Source organism: Mytilus galloprovincialis, chromosome 14 (assembly GCF_965363235.1).
Source record: "Mytilus galloprovincialis chromosome 14, xbMytGall1.hap1.1, whole genome shotgun sequence".
NCBI lineage: Eukaryota > Metazoa > Mollusca > Bivalvia > Mytilida > Mytilidae > Mytilus > Mytilus galloprovincialis.
The window spans coordinates 46,889,549-46,906,365 of record NC_134851.1 but is presented as its reverse complement, the minus strand read 5'-3'; the positions used below and the strand labels follow the sequence as shown (position 1 = coordinate 46,906,365).

The window sequence follows — 16,817 nt, the reverse complement described above, 5'->3', positions numbered from 1 at the left end:
TTTAAAAAAATCAATAGTTATAAGAAGATGTGGTATGAGTGCCAACAGAGAAAAATCTCCATTCAAGTCATTATATGAAAACGTACACCATCATAGTTCATAGTACAGATAGAACGATCTTTAAGAAGAAATAGTTTGGTTGTAATGTCTCTATTACAATTTTACGGACCGCGAGTAAATTATCACATTCTGATTGGTTTTACGCAGTCACGTGGTGACCCCGATGGATCCGCAGAGGGCTCATGACGTCACGTCCGTTGTTAATGTTGACGTCATCTATCAATGTTGTTGTGTTTCATTGTATATCTTTATTTTTTATTTACAAAACGCAGCAGAAAAGTCAGGCGTGCAATAAATTCGTTATATGGTTCGGTCCTGACCCCTGCAGACCATAGAGGGTGAATAAAATCCAAAATGTACACCTTGCATAAGCCAAAACTTAACTTAAAACTATTTTAAGTCCTTTGAATACTTTGCACTATTATTTGTGTAAAACTTTCGTTTTTGGCGATATAACTATATGGTTCATTTAACTTCGAACAATATAAAGAAGCTGAAGCTAATTGCTTTATTAAGTGTTTTTTCAATCATAAAGAACAGACGTCACTAGTTTTGATACTTTATATGTCAAACAGCAATAGTATCTTACATGTAAAAACAATTAACTAAATTATAAATTTCATACGTACAATCTTATTTGCAGCGTTTACATCGTCCATCAGTTTCTTTCCATAGAGCGCCTCCAAATTAGAATTTTTCAAAATATTAATTTGACTTTCAATAGATTTTGCATAAAATGCTGGTTGGATTTTTGTAACCAGTCCAAGAATTGATCCCTCTAGCATCTTCCGCCACTTATCCAGTCTTCCTGGATCGAAATCTGTCGTACTAGTAACATGTGCTATATGATTCCTTGTTTCCCGAATAGTTGATAGCCACATCTTAACATCCGATTCAAGATTCACAAACCTCTTTAATAATGTTTCTAATAAATTAATATCAAAATCATTTAATGAAACTGATCTTTCAGACATTCGACACAAGCAGTGCTGTATTACATTATTGTTTGTTCGGTCTTTTCTAAAATGTCCAGGCGTTCCATTTCCTTGAAATTCGAATAATCGTTCTATTTGACGAAAGGTTAGAGTCGACGTTGCCTTTAAATTGATGCTTCCCCCAGAAATACACTGACAGCACGGTGTATCCTTCCACAGGTGAAATATATCATGTTTGTTTATTTTTAGAAAAGTAGACACTTGATTGTCATATTTGCTTAGAACATTTGTTTCTGTGTAAGCCCTTGTTACATTTAAAGAAATGTCATAAGATAATTTGATCAGACAAAGATATTTTTTCTCTTCAATTGAACTCATTCTAAATAGATACTACACAATTATTGGTGTACACTAAAATATATTCATTGTATACATGTATGCGAAACATTTAAGTGATTTGATTCGTTAGATCTTTGATTTGATTATTTCAATAGTATATGTCGAAACCTGTTCAGACGTCTTATAATTTCTTTAATTTATTAACAACATGTCTAACGTTTTGTTTTCAAAATACAAATAGTAGTTGGTAAAATATAAGTACGGAAATATTAAATAAAGCACTCTGGTTTCGTTAAATTAAAAAATAAAATAGACAAACACTCTCCACCGTCTGAAGAAAACAAATTAAGATATTTTCTCAATGTAGCACGTGTTTACATTTTTTCATTTTCTATCGGAACAAAAAATTGTACGCCTCATTTTGATATTAGAACTTTCTTGCAATAAAACATCTGAAAGAAAAAAAAATCAAAGGTATACTTTTATATATTTCCTACACAATCAGTTAACATATAGCGATAGATTCTTACAAAAGAAAAGTGATAAAGACGGCAATTGTTAATCCATATATGTCATAATATTGCATATTATATATGCGCCATTCGAGAAATGCCGAAGTTGCTGAATGAATCAATACAAAATAATTTTTTTGAAATCTGGTATTTATATTCCCAGACAGATACATGACATACTGTTTTCCAAAAGCTCTCTATCAATATATTTTCATTCCCATTTTTTCAATAAAACATGTGCTTTTACATCCATTTAAGTAAAGAAAAAGCATAACATTATAAAACAATGAGCCAAATTAACAAAAACTGTTAACTTCAATTTCAAAGATTTAACATCAATGACCCTTTATCAATAATGGTCCATTAGTGACAAATTTCAAAGATGCTCGGTTTAAAACAAAACCCTCATAACTTAATATAATCGTATTGTATGGACACTATTACATTGGAGTTTTAATGGAATTTAGCCAAGAAGTTCAATTAACGGCCCTGCAAACCATGTTGTTTTTTTCAATTAAATTATCATTGTAATTCGAATTTGAATTTATTGCTTAATTAATGATATTTGGGAAAAAAATTTGCTTAAAAATAGAAAAAAGTAAATTTTCCTTGAAATTTTCATGTTTTTACGCCTATTTTATATTCAAATATAATATTATTTGAGACATTACCTCTCGCTCTTTGACATTTTTTTTTTTGGAAATTAAAGAACATTGGTTGTAAAGAATGTTTATGCAATAATATGTTGGAGAGGGGTGGTGCCTTTCTTAATTTTGAAGGAAATTGTCATATATTTCGCAAAATTCTGCAAAAATTACTTATTAACTACATGTACATTATAACATCATAAATATATCACAAGACTATATTTTAACCACATTTTCGCATTACAAAAATCCGATATTTAGGGCAATAATTAGGAGTTAGTGAACGAACTCCTTCATAAATCTGTTAATATGAAAAATCTCACGTATTTAATTATCACAATTGTACATCTTTTGCAAAATTAGCATAAATATACTAGTCAACAAAAGAAACGATACACGACTTTGAAATAAAATTTATCAAAAAGTGTTACATATAAAACAAAATGATATACACTATTTTAAAAAGCTTTCATTTGCAATGTATGCACATGTGATAATGAAAATCAAAACTTTTCGGAAAGTATCTAAATTCCGTGTAAACGATCATAGGGTGTAAATTAGTTTTGCGGAAAGTTGAATAAAAAATCGACACATAATTTTCTAAGTACTAAATAAAATTTCAAATTTGTTTAAAAATATTCAATATGCTAATCAAGTTATGTTCATGTTGTAACTAATGGGTTGAAATATTGTTTTTTTTTATTTTTGGGGAAAAAAGTGTTTTTTGAAATCTCAAAAATTGCAAAAAAAATATATTATTTTCGTCTCAAATCAATGTTTTAGATATGAAAACAATACACAGTAAATTTGGAACCTTTCGGATTAGTTTTAAGATTGTTACCGCTTTTTGAATATTACTTTACACATACTGTCTATGGTAAATCACTTGATAATGTATACATTTTAACGATTTCTCGAGGGGCCGAACTTTGCTTAACTAATAAACGAAGAAACTGTATGATTTTTAAAAACAAATTGATGGCAAACACTGTATTTACCTTTAAATGAGAGGTTGGCATCATTAGTTGGAACTTCTGTTTTTAAAATTGTCGTTTTATGTAAATTTTGTAAAAAAAAAAAAAACGCGAAAAATCGTCACAAAAGCAAAAAAAAAAACGGATTTATATTTCCATAATGATTAAGTATTACTTCCTTCAATATTGGTCCAATGAACGGAAAACTTTATCTTTAATTTGAAAAAAAAAGTCTTGTATCGTTTGTTTTGTTGACTAGTATATAAAATAAACATTGTTCAAACAATAGATCAGATACATAGAATTTGGAAAGGCTCAGGTTACTCTGATAAATGTATGAACACAGCCACACTATATCTATTGCTAAAGCCTTTCTAGATAATGCTAATTAATATCATTATATATTTCTGTGTACGTAATAAACTCAAATGTTGTGTTAATCATTTAATGGCTTCATAAAGCAAAATCCAGCTCTAGCTCATTGTGCATTATTTGTACTGCAACATCAAAGGAATTTGAATCATTCGTGTAATAAGAATTATTTTATTTTTGTTGATATTTTTTAAGTAACTGCAATAACACAGGTGCATGTATAACTTTGTGTGAAATGGATACACACAAAATGTGTAATAGGAGCATTCTGCATCATTCACGGGTCAAAGGGTGGTTCCAGTCGGGGAATTACTACGAGACATCTGATCGTTTATATATCAAATAGTTGCAATTATAGATAAAAACACCAACGAGATAAGGGGTATTTCAATCTTCATGTACAGGTAATTTTTAATGGACAATAAAAAGTAAGATATTGCGAATTCTTAAAAGGTGAAAACTACATTCTGGTCAGTTTTGGACATGTATATTTATCAAAATCAAAATGAATAATAGAAGTTACATAGTAAACGCTCTTTTATAACTTACCTGTGTACAAATCTTTCTTTTGGTTATATCTAAAAATCAATAATGGCTGAGGTTAAACTTCCTGTTTGTACTTATATAACTTTAAACAGGAAATCAAGGTTATTTTTTAGGTTTAAGAGAAAAACAAGCATAAGCCTTTCAAAAAGGGTAAGTCGACTCGAAAATGAAAAGTGCTCTCGCTTTGTAGATTAAGTGCCAGTCTTTGTAAAAATCAGGCAATTTAGGTAAAAATCAAAACATGATCTGAAAAAACCCACCGAGATAATCATGCTATTTAATACTAACCATCATCCTGAGTTAAAAATTATTAGTCTTTTGTTTGTGTGTGGCTGGTAATATCAAATAACTTGGTTAGAAAATTGGTTAGAATGATAGCAAATTACAGAGTTATCTCCCCTTATTTGTTAATTTCTAGTGCATTTCAACCAAATTGTATCTTCTATTACCAGAAAAGAAAACGGAAATGAATGTTATTTTTGTGCATAACTACATATTATGAACTAAAATCAATGTCAAATTGGGTGGGATTTTTTTGGTCATGTTTACACCACTGCCTGATTCTTAGGCAGACTGGCACTTAATTCATTTACTAGAATAGCCACGTGCATCAATCAACAAATTTTACCACACACGTGAGGTCACACGTTATGAAGTAGTATAAATCGTTTAACGTTGTTGTTTACGAAACTCCAGAAGATTCGACTATTTATAGATAAAAGTTACCTGTGTACCAATATCATGAATATGCATGATTAATGACCAGACAAAATCTAATTGCTAAAATAGAGAGGACAAATCTGATACTCTACGGGATTGAAGGACATTTACTAGGTTTGGATTGTCCTAACCAATCAATAAAATTTGATTATTCACGTCTCGAAATATCTTCCAATCAGGTAGCAAAAAAAATTCACGCACTAATTGTCCATCGTTCAATTCTTAATATCGACTCCTAGGAGTCGATAATAAGTGAATGGCCCAATCACATATACATTTTATCTGTACTTTTTCTGAAGTTTGGTATGCATTTCGAAATAGTTTAGATGCATCAGCATATCCAAAATGTTCATATTAATATATAACGCGTGTATACTTTAAAACGACACGATCAACATGTTTGAGAAATTGGAATATATATATTTTGTACGTAAAGCCTGCATTGAAAACAAATATTCTTAACTGCGATTTTTCTGTACTCCGAAATATATGCTGTTTTTAAAAAAAAAAAATGGTTTTTATTGTTTGAACGTTTCCATCTCAATAATTTGAAATAGAAGAGACTCACCTGTTTTGTTTTTCATTTCCTTTTGAGTAGCGATACAAACAGCATTTAAACTTACAAATTGTTAAGTTATATATATATATACTAGTAAATGTATATGTGCAGTCTAGACGGTACGCATGATTTTTCTTGGTATTTTTATTTAAATTATTTTCTTTATTTCATTATTTACATTTGAAAAAACAAATTATCTAACAATATATTTAATTTTCGTGTATTATTATAAAAAAGTTTTTTTTCTGTCTTACAAACATCTATGAGATTGTAAAGTCGCTTATCATAGAAAAACGGAGCATTATATTATATGACAGTAAACCATTGTATTCAATACGGTCTTACGGTCCAAACTGAAAATGTAACAGCAAAATCAAACGAAGGAATTTAGATTTATATTGCATAACATTATACCATTTTGTAGTATATTCATCTTATGAACTTTAAGGATAACAGTAGTGTAATATATACTAATTTTATAGTTTATTCTTATTTTATGCTATTATACAAATTTCCCAGTTAAGAGGAGGATTGCGCGGTCACAACGTGTTTAAGAACATTCCTCATTTGCGTGTTCAAAGTCAGGAAACTGTAGTTAAGTGGTTTTTGTTGGTTCTTGTAATTCAAATTCAGTTCGTAATTATTGCCTTTACTTACTTACACCCACTTCAGTTATTCTTTGTTGGATAGTTGTCTAATTGGCAACCATACCACATCTCTTTAGTTTTTATATGTTCAATACATAATTCATTACATTGTATTGAATTTAGGTAAAGGCAGTTAAGGAGGTAGACCTAGGTTAAGGGAAATAACTCTTAAAATCATCAGTATGTTTGTGTCAACCATTTTCAAAAATATATTCTAAGCTTCTAGGTTACATAGATTATTTTCAATCTGTTTCAGGTGAATGCTTAAAATACATTGATGAACTTGACTTTTACAAACGCTTAACTGATTTAAAGAGTTATTTCCCTGAACCAAGGTCTACCCCCTTAAACGACGTTCAAATCTCATAAATTTACGAAGATGAAAAATCAAGGTCGCATACAAAAATTGAGGGCATTACATGAACTCCGAAATTAGTGTTACCTAGTGGGTTGACATAGTAATCATCTCCGTCTATGCAAACATACTCTTTCATACGAATCTACACTTAAAATGTCACAATTAGGAAAAGGAAAAAATCGGAAAATTATGAATATAACGACTATTCTGCTATATCGGATGCAAAAACATGTCGCTAGAACGTTGAGTCACAGATACATCGTTTTAGTTAAACAGCTCTTTGAAATGAAATTTAACCCTCGTAGTGACGTTTTCAGTCGTGCTTCCTCGTACCTCTGATCAGTTATATGTAACGTGCATACCATGTTTATGTGTTCGTATATCTGAAATATGCACGAGTATAACGTATCATTTTTTGGTATGTAAACGCAATATGATAGGTAAACGAAGAGTTTACCATTCGAACTGCAATTGTTATGCTTGTCGCAGATTCTAGTTCGAAATCGTTGAATGTCGATAAATAAACTCATCATAGATACCAGGACTAAATTTTGTATATACGCCAGACGCGCGTTTCGTCTACAAAAGACTCATCAGTGACGCTCGAATCTAAAAAAGTTTAAAGGCCAAATAAAGTACGAAGTTGAAGAGTGAGACTTTTGAATCGATGTTGAATTGTGAAAAGCTATTTTTTGTATTGTGAATTTATAAATTTATCAACCAAACAAGTAACTAAAAATGACAAATAAATCATTTACAAATATAGTACGTATTTATTTAAAAGAGACTATTGAATTGTATTCTCAGAAACCTCTTTTCATTTTTTTTATTTGTAAATAATTAATAGTTGATGAAGATGTACTTAAAAGTGGTCAATTGGTTACACTTTGAAGTAATAAATATCAATGTCAAGTCATATGTAGATATAAGAAGATGTTGTTTGAGAGGCAATAACACAACTTTCTATCCAAGTCTCAATTTATAAACGTAAACCATGATAGGTTAAAGTACGGCTCTCAACACGGAGCCTTGGCTCACACCAAACAGCAAGGTATAAGGGGCCTCAAAAATTTCTTGTGTAGAACCATTCAAACGCGAAAACCAACGGTCTAATCTATATAAAAAATCAAGAAACGAGAAACAATCATGAACCACATCAACAAACGACAACTATGAACATCAGATTCCTGACTTACTTACGACATATGCAAACAATTGCAACAGGTTTAAACGAGGCGCGTTTTTTTGGCGTATTGAATTTTAAACCTGATGCCTTTTGTAATCTATTATTCATGTGTTTCTTTGCCTAATACGTTCTTCTATTTATTTGTATTGTAGTCCTGTATTATTATGTTCTCATGTTAATGTTACATTTAACAATGCCATCAAAGTGTGAGGTTTGGTATGCCACAAAACCAGGTTCAACCCACCATGTTTTTCTTTAAAAATGTCCTGTACCAAGTACGTTGTGTTTCCGTTGTGTCGTTTGTTTTCTCCTATATTTGAGTGTGAATTCACATTACTATAAGACGTGTCACAGTACTTTTCTATCCCAAATTCATGTATTTGGTTTTGATGTTATATTGGTTATTCTCATCGGATTTTGTCTAATGCTTAGTCCGTTGCTGTGTGTGTTACGTTTTAATGTTGTGTCGTTGTTCTCCTCTAATATTTAATGCGTTTCCCTCAGTTTTAGTTTGTTACCCCGATTTTTGTTTTTTGTCCATAGATTTATGAGTTTTGAAGAGCTGTATACTACTGTTGCCTTTATTTAATAGTACCAAATTTTCACCCTTATCTGTAACATCACAACATAGACAGCCACACTATAAATTATCAATTGAAATGGCTTAACTCAATCAAAAGACATTATAACACAAGTGAACATACATTATACGAATACATTTAATCTATGATACAATGTTAATATTATACAAAGATATATCTAAAGTGAATATTAATAAAAAAAAATATTGACTATTAAAAACGATAAATATTTTTTTTTTTTCATTTTTCCCAAATGTCTTTAATACAATCCCGCCCTCCTGTCCTAGTTTTGTACTTTTTTTGTTGTTATGACGTTGTTATTTGCTACCCCTTGTTTTCTTCTGCCTCTCATTTATACGCTGTACATACCCAGTGATGGATTTAATTATTTATCCTTTGAATAGTTTGGATTAGCTAAATGATGATTTTTCTAATATTCAAACACTCCGTATTATTTTATATTTATTTTTCAGTTATTTGGCTACCAACACTGATGATGAAAAAATGTAGAAGATGTTCGAAGAAAAAAAGACACTATCGAGACAACAGGGTAAAGTCAAGCAGACTTACAGACTTACAGACAAAATGAAACCGTAAGAACAATACACTGAATTTAACCATTGATCATCATTATCCCCAATTAAAAATCAAGATGATCTTGCACAAACAGCATTTCTCCTTATGTCCAATGGAAGCAAACATTGGATAATAAGTCACACACAGCGCTTTTGGATACGAGAGAAAGAGGGCTGGGTTATGACTATAAGTACAACTATCAAATATTCATCTGTGACACAGATATTACATTACAGTTAGCCAAAATATTAGGGAGTAGGATCATTTAAACGGAATTAAATGTATAGTATACAATAAGTATTTTTTTCTAATATAAGCTTACAATAATCTTGTCCGCCTTTATTTGCCGGGGAATTCTAAAATAGACCAAATATCGGGATTTTGTAATCGCATCTTGATTTTTCAGCAATTGATGTTTATTATTCTGATATATTGGCATCTAGAATTAAAAGTATACAATTTGGAATTTCATATTTGAACAATAATACATATTATTCTAGCATATTCCTTTTTTTTTTTATTGAAATAAAAATTCCTAATAATGTTATAATGTAATGCATTATATGATAAAAAAATATTCTTGTTTTGATGTGAAATCCTTTCTCGAAGATATGACATATCAACATAGACTAAACAATTATCATGCCTTTAAAATTGTTCTGTATACATTTTTCATAAAAATTGTAAACAATGTTGCTTTATATTCTTAATAAAAAAAGACGATAATGTGACTACATTATCTAGATATTAATAATGAATTTTAGAATACAAAAAAATAAGAAGAACTCTGCTTAAATTTTAATATGACCTCAATCAATAGGAATTTGCTAAATATAAAGTTCACGAAATTTAATTAAAGAATCCGTTTATTATAAAATCATCATACGCACTTTAAATTCTCTTTAAGTATACATATATTAGTGGTGTCCTTGTTTAAATTGCATTGATTTTCATCGAAAATGTCATATTAAAAGCTTTCGATTCCTGACCCTCTTAAAATTATGAATTAATTTAACGGATTTAGAATTGAAAATTGATTTGATAATGCAACTGTAAATAAATCACTTCAAAATGCACTTCAAAATGTATTGTATTGTATAAAGTTGAAAATTAATCATTATCTGTAAATAAAAATAAATGATTTATACATGTTATAAGTATCTGTAAATAAACACAAATAATTTATAAGTATCTATAAATAAAAGAAATTGAATCTTTATCGACCATAGGTGGGAGGAGATAGTAATTTTAACATGAAAAATAAAGTGAATTAAATCATCAATATTCAATTTGAACTAACGTAGTTGCAACTCAAAAAATGTTTAAAAAAATGAAATGTTTAAAGCATATACCTGAAATAATGTTTACTGTATCTTGATCTACATATGCTGTGTTTGTGACGGTGTGTACAGTTTTATTTGTTTCTGAGATATTAAATTAATTAAGTGAACAACAAAAATAAAGACACTGATACCACACTTGATCGTTATTATTTTTGTTACGTGGTAAATCGACATCATGCAAATGTGTATTACATTTCCTAAAGAAACTGTGTTCATAGCACTTGTGCTTTTCCTTCCAAGCGTAAAATGTGTGGATTCTAAAAAAGTGCTTTTTAATGTAGGAAATGATAAACTTATTATTTCAAAAGATGTGACAGCAGGTCCTTTTCAGCTGAAATCTACAGTTGAATGTGCGACAATGTGCACCGGAGATGCCTCATGTTGTACAGCGAGCTACGATAAAACTACGAGGCAATGCTTCCTAAGTTCACTTTGTAACCCTGAAACTGTATTTTCATACAATGGAAAATATTTACAGAATTATGTTACAGCTAGTAAGTCTTCTTTTGTAAAAATTATGGTTTGATTTTAATTTAATTTAGTGTGTTGGTAATGAACCAACTTTTTTTTGCAGAGACTATATTTCGCGTTTTATCCTTCTTAGACCATTTCAGAGTTATATAATTTCTCTATTTTCTGTTTACTTGATGCAGTTTAATAAAGAATGATCAAAATTTTACATATTCGGGACGATTTATATTCGCGTTATTTTAAATAAAAAAATAAAATCGCTCGCGAAAATAAGTTCGTTTACAATATACATTGGTCCTCTATGCTCTTCAACTTCGTACTTTATTTGGCCTATTTAACGTTTTTGGATTTTAGCGTCACTGATGAGTCTTTTGTAGACGAAACACGCGTCTGGCGTAAGTACAAAATTTAATCCTGATATCTATGATGAGTGTAATTGTAATGTTTATGGTTTTATCAGATATTTAGTTTGTTGGTAATATACTTTGTCGAATTAAAAAATTAAAATATGAGTTCATATGTTTAGTGTGTCTGAATGGCTACACTGATAACAAGAACTCTAAAACCCGTATCTTTACAAGTCAAGGATGAAATACTACTCGATTTCAGAGAAATCTATGTCATTCATTGATCCAATGAATAAGTTTGAATATTACATTGGTTATTGAAAAAAACGTTTCGTAATTACCAAATTATATAGGTAGAGAAAAACATTCTAAACATTCATTTCTCTGACACCATACGTGAACATGTCAGTTTTGCTGTAAACCTGACCGTTTCATGAATAGGAATAAAAAATAAAACGCATAGAAAATTTTATGGTTATTTGCATGTTCTACTTTGTTTACATTTTGATAAATTAAGTCGATTTGATGATCGTCGTAGAGCATCTTTTTAATGAATTTATGCGCTAAAAATTATTCGAAATGCGCAATCATGATTTTCCAAATCTGGCGAGCTAACTTTAAGCCTGTTGTATTGATGATTTTTTGTTTGCTCTTTGAAATATGTTGCAGCGTTAGAATTCTCATATCTTTCCCAAATATGCCAAAAAAAATTATGCAAGGTAAATAACAGAAACATACTTTCTTGTCTCGATGCGTTTTTTTTTTTCATGAGTTACATTTAATTAGAAACTTAATTAACTGTATAACGCTGTAATGAGCAAGTTTTTTTGATTGTTTTTCTCTCGAATAGTTTCACAAGCAAACAGAGTTGTAAGATTCCAGCTTTCAATCACGATGAAACAAACATGCATCGTCGAATTTATATATGTGATAAATGCATATTATCACGACTTTTGTTTAATACTTAATTCTAATTACTGAAAATGATGTATTTCTTTTTACAGCTAAAGATCCATGCGCAGTAAAACCCGCCAAACCAGTTGACTGTGCTGATATAGTAACTAACTGTGGCAGTGGGATTTACGATATATATCCATCAACCACTTATCCAATTACGGTTTACTGCGACATGACTGGATATAATTGGACGGTATTGACATTTTATTTTAGTTTTTCAAACCAACTTATTTTCGCGGATACACTATTTCACGTTTAACCCTTTTTAACCCATTTCGCGGCGATTAAATTTCGTGATTCTCAAATTTACATGATGTAGTTTAGTAAGGAAATATCCAAGTTTTACATATTCGCGACGATATATATTCGCGATATTTTTCTATTCGCGAAGGTCGGGAAAATAAATCGCTCCCGAATACTAGTTGGTTTCCAGTAATTAGTGCATTTACGACGAAAGTAGTCAACAATTATCCCAGATAACACACTTGAAAACCCTAAATATTGCTAACAAATCTACGTTCTATATTTGTTGGCAATACAGATCTTTCACGATCTTATGACTGTTATAATTTACATATTTCATTTGTGTTATTCTGTACTACAAAGATGACAGTAACCTACAGTTTTCGTCCTATATATCGTACCTTGTGAAAGTTTTTAAAAACAGAAATATGTAGCATACATGTATGAAAAAGAATTGGTTGAGCAAATGTTAACTGATCTCAACTTTTCATTTTCCTTCAAATTAAACGACACAAGGAATCAAAAAGACCAATAATTTACCCTATTTATGTTTTATTCTGCATTCAGCTGCGGTCCCATTTCCTAGTATTCCAAAAGTCATGCTGTAAATGCTTTAATTGGCATAAATCTTTCACAAGTTGGTTGACCGTTATGGAATAACCGTTTAACAGATGATATCGGATATGTTTCTTACGTCGTAACTACTATCCCCTTCTCTTTTCATGAATATGACCTACCGAATTAAATTATGTACTAAGTTTATAATAATATGAACAACACGCTCTGCTTACCTTCCGGAGCACCTGAGATCAGCCCCAGTTTTTGTTGGGGTTCGTGTTACTCAGTCTTTAGTTTTCTATGTTGTTTCTTGTGTACTTTTTTTTCTGTTTGTCTGTTTAATTGTTAGCCATGGCGTTGTCAGTTTAATTTCGATTTATGAGTTTGAGTGTTCCACTGGCATCTTTCGCCCCTTTTTTCTTCACCTTTATAAAAGTCAAACTGATTTTTTTTTCTTTTTTGTTTCAGGTAATTCAGAGGCGTGTAGACGGAGTTGTCAGCTTCTACAGAACCTGGGCAGACTACAAGACTGGCTTCGGAAATCTAGCCGACAATTTTTGGCTTGGTAAGGTTTCTAAAATTACTTCTCATCACTGGTGAAATATCTGTTTCACACTTCATTTAATAACACTATTGAACAATATATACTTAATTTTATCGTGTTGTTAAACATTGACAACCTCCACCCTCTTTTGAAGTTAAATAGTTGCTTCCTTATAATTTTACTCGAACATTCATAATTCTTCCACTAGATTGAAATTATCAGAAGCAGTTAATAAGTTTTATTTTTAAACTCTATCACAGGCAACGATTATATACATACTATCGTCAACAGCAGATCCTATATGATAAGATTTGATTTAGAGGATTGGTATGGTAACGTTGGTTATGCAGAGTATGAGACCTTCAGGATCGGGAATGACTCGAGCAATTACATACTCACTCTGGGTGATTATGATGGCAACGCAGGTGAATATTCTTAAAGCATATATTTCATGTTTCTCGGTTCCTCTATATATTATATCCTATATATTTTCTTATTCTATAACATTACGATATTTGCCTACGGTTTCAACTGCAATAATGGATTATCAACAATCAATGCAATGGGTATTGTTTGTTTTTTTTTTATTTTACGAAAAGTGAATAGTGGTTCAAACTGTAGGTTGATCTTGATCAAGGTTAAATATTGTTTTCTCTAATTTTTGTACAATTTTCACATTTCATGTATGGTAAAAATATTGTTCATCACTAGTTATCTGCAAATACTTGGTTGAAATTTAATTGTTATATTTAATTTTCTTGATTTCTTCTGAATTTCCTATTGTGACATCATAAAAAAAGCGGCCAAGACTGGTTACGTCACAAATAAAGAACACAACTCTCTGTAAAAAAATTAAAAGGAAGCATAAAAAACATTAGAGAAACAGATTCCACCACTATAACTCGTGTATTACGATATTTCGCCACTCTCAACAGGCAAGCCACACACTTTATATACTAGAATTTAACTGTCTCGAGTGGGGAATATCGTAACACGCAGTTATGGAATATATTTTTCATTGATCGGATCAGTATTTGTTATACTTTATTTGTCATCTTGTTCACGTTTTCCAACATGGGAAGTCGCACTAATTTTTCGTGCCTTTAAGTACCCTTTAAACAAGTATCATAGACCTATGGATTTTTGGCAAGGGAATGAATGAAGTATATGCTACAAATATTTTTTTTGTTTTATCATATCATTGTTTCGATATGATTTGTTGTCAAGGGAAAATGTATTTTTCCATGAAGAAATATCTTGTTCAAATTTACTGATTCATGAAAAATCACAAAAATACCAGACTCGGGGAAAATTCAAAACGAAAAATCCCTTACCAAATGGCAGAATCAAAGCTCAAAGCAATTGATAACCACTGTCATGTGTCTGACTTGGTACAGGCATTTTCTTATGTAGAAAATGGTGAATTAATCTTGGTTTTAAAGCTAACTAAACCTCTCACCTCTCAACTAAATAAACAGACATAACAGGTAAAAATTTTCAAATAGTTTTCAACTGTCAACATTGTGTTATAATCCTTATAACTATACAAACAAACAAATATCATGTCTGACTCAGTATTTGTAAATGCTGAAAAAACATAACTTCAACTTGTACTTTATACAGCGCAGGTTTAAAATAATTGTGTAAACTGATATACCATTTCACTTTTATAGTACTGTGGATTTATTATTATTCGTTGGATATCAATTTTTGTGGAATTCGTGGGTAATGGAGAACCATGAAATTAAAAGTTCAAAGAGTGACAAATTTTCTATAGGCTTGAATGCAGACTTCCGCAAAACCACGAAATTAAATATTCACGAACATCTAAGTTTTCCTTAATCCACGAAAACTGGAAACAACGGAAATAAATGAATTTACAGTATAATATAAAAGGAAAATTGGTAAAAGGCATTAGCTAAGATAAAAAGCCGTATTTGTCAGTAACTAAGTCATTCATTTCAGGGGATATTACTGGTGACCCGGGTACTGGTGAAATTGATGGTCAACCATTTTCAACTAGAGATCGTGATAATGCTAACTATGTCACTTCATTTGGCAAATCATGTGCTTATCAAAATAGAGGGGCGTGGTGGTATAACCAGTGCGGACTATCAAACCTGAATGGTAATTACTATTACTATCCGACAAATAGTTTAACATTCAATGCGATCTATTGGCAACCTTTCAATGGCCGTCAGTCACTGAAATCAGTCTCGATGAAAATAAGATTTAAGAATGATAAGTAGCAAAAGTAAGAAGATACCAAAGAAGGAGGAAGGACATGAAAAACAGCAATAAAAAGTAAAATCATAAAAACACTGATCTCCGAGGAAAATTTAAAACGGAAAGTCCCTGATAAATTGACAAAATTAAAGCTCAAACATATTAAACGAATGGATTTAGTTTTATCTCAACATTTCTTAAATAATATTATAATACCTGTAACGTTTATTGGATAATTTTATATTAAAATGTATTCAGGAAAGTATATCATGTATATATAACTAATATATTCACATACAATCTATTTTTGAGATTCAAAAATATCCATTTAATAGAGTGATGACATATCAGAAAGATCATTTTCGATTTTTTTTTTTTTCATCTGATTTTTTTTTTATATTTCTCTGAAATGTTTTTAAGTAAAATATCATTTAATAAGGCATTTATTTACATTATACTTGAGGAACACTTTCATTAAACATTGTTTAAACATAATTAGATACATCAGTGATTTCCTATGAAGAAAAAATAGATAAAATATATGAAAACATGGTACCGTTTCCTCTTCTGTTTAAAAAAAATAAATAATCAAACATGATCGAGATTTCAATGAATCGAAACATTTATAAAAAAAAAATATCGAAAAGGAAATAAGTTAAAGAAACACAAGAAAATAATCAAAAATATAAACGTCAAATTACACTGTTAATTAAGGCTGAATTTGTTCATCAAATATCCTATTAAAGAAACAACGAATGTAATTTGTATACAAATGTATATATGATGTGGTTTGTGTAATGAATAATATAATATGTAGTATTCTCATAATAATATAAAAAATATGTTACGTTATTTTGAAGAGAATGAAGTCCGACTAGAGCTTTGGTATTTGACTAGATGTCCCTTAGTTTTTGATGGGGTTCGTGTTGTTTAATCTTTAGTTTTCTTTGTTGTGTTCTGTGTACTATTGTTTGTCTGTTTGTCCTTTTCATTTTTAGCCATGGCGTTGTCAGTCTATTGTCGATTTATGAGTTTTACTGTCCCTCTGGTATCATTCGTCCCTCTTTTAAAGTATATCAAATTCTAAAAAAAAAATTACTAGATCTTTTCTTTCAG

General features: G+C 30.3%; 2 protein-coding genes and 1 long non-coding RNA gene across 3 annotated transcripts in view; 1 reads left to right on the top strand and 2 right to left on the bottom strand.

Moving 5' to 3' along the window:
- Positions 1-1,778, bottom strand: part of LOC143058099 (uncharacterized) — a 34,912-nt gene extending 33,134 nt beyond the window's left edge. Inside the window, exon 1 of the mRNA XM_076231562.1 lies at positions 690-1,778. Within this exon, the coding sequence (XP_076087677.1) occupies positions 690-1,373 (684 nt within the window). The 5' untranslated portion in view covers positions 1,374-1,778. The remainder of the gene's footprint in view (positions 1-689) is intronic.
- Positions 1-16,817, bottom strand: part of LOC143059406 (beta-1,4-galactosyltransferase 1-like) — a 361,910-nt gene that overhangs the window by 323,687 nt on the left and 21,406 nt on the right. The gene's annotated exons all lie outside the window — the stretch shown is intronic.
- On the top strand, positions 10,329-15,882 carry LOC143059140 (uncharacterized). The gene is made up of 5 exons (XR_012973399.1): positions 10,329-10,849; positions 12,178-12,323; positions 13,400-13,496; positions 13,736-13,900; positions 15,441-15,882. It is a non-coding gene; the product is annotated as an uncharacterized LOC143059140 (long non-coding RNA).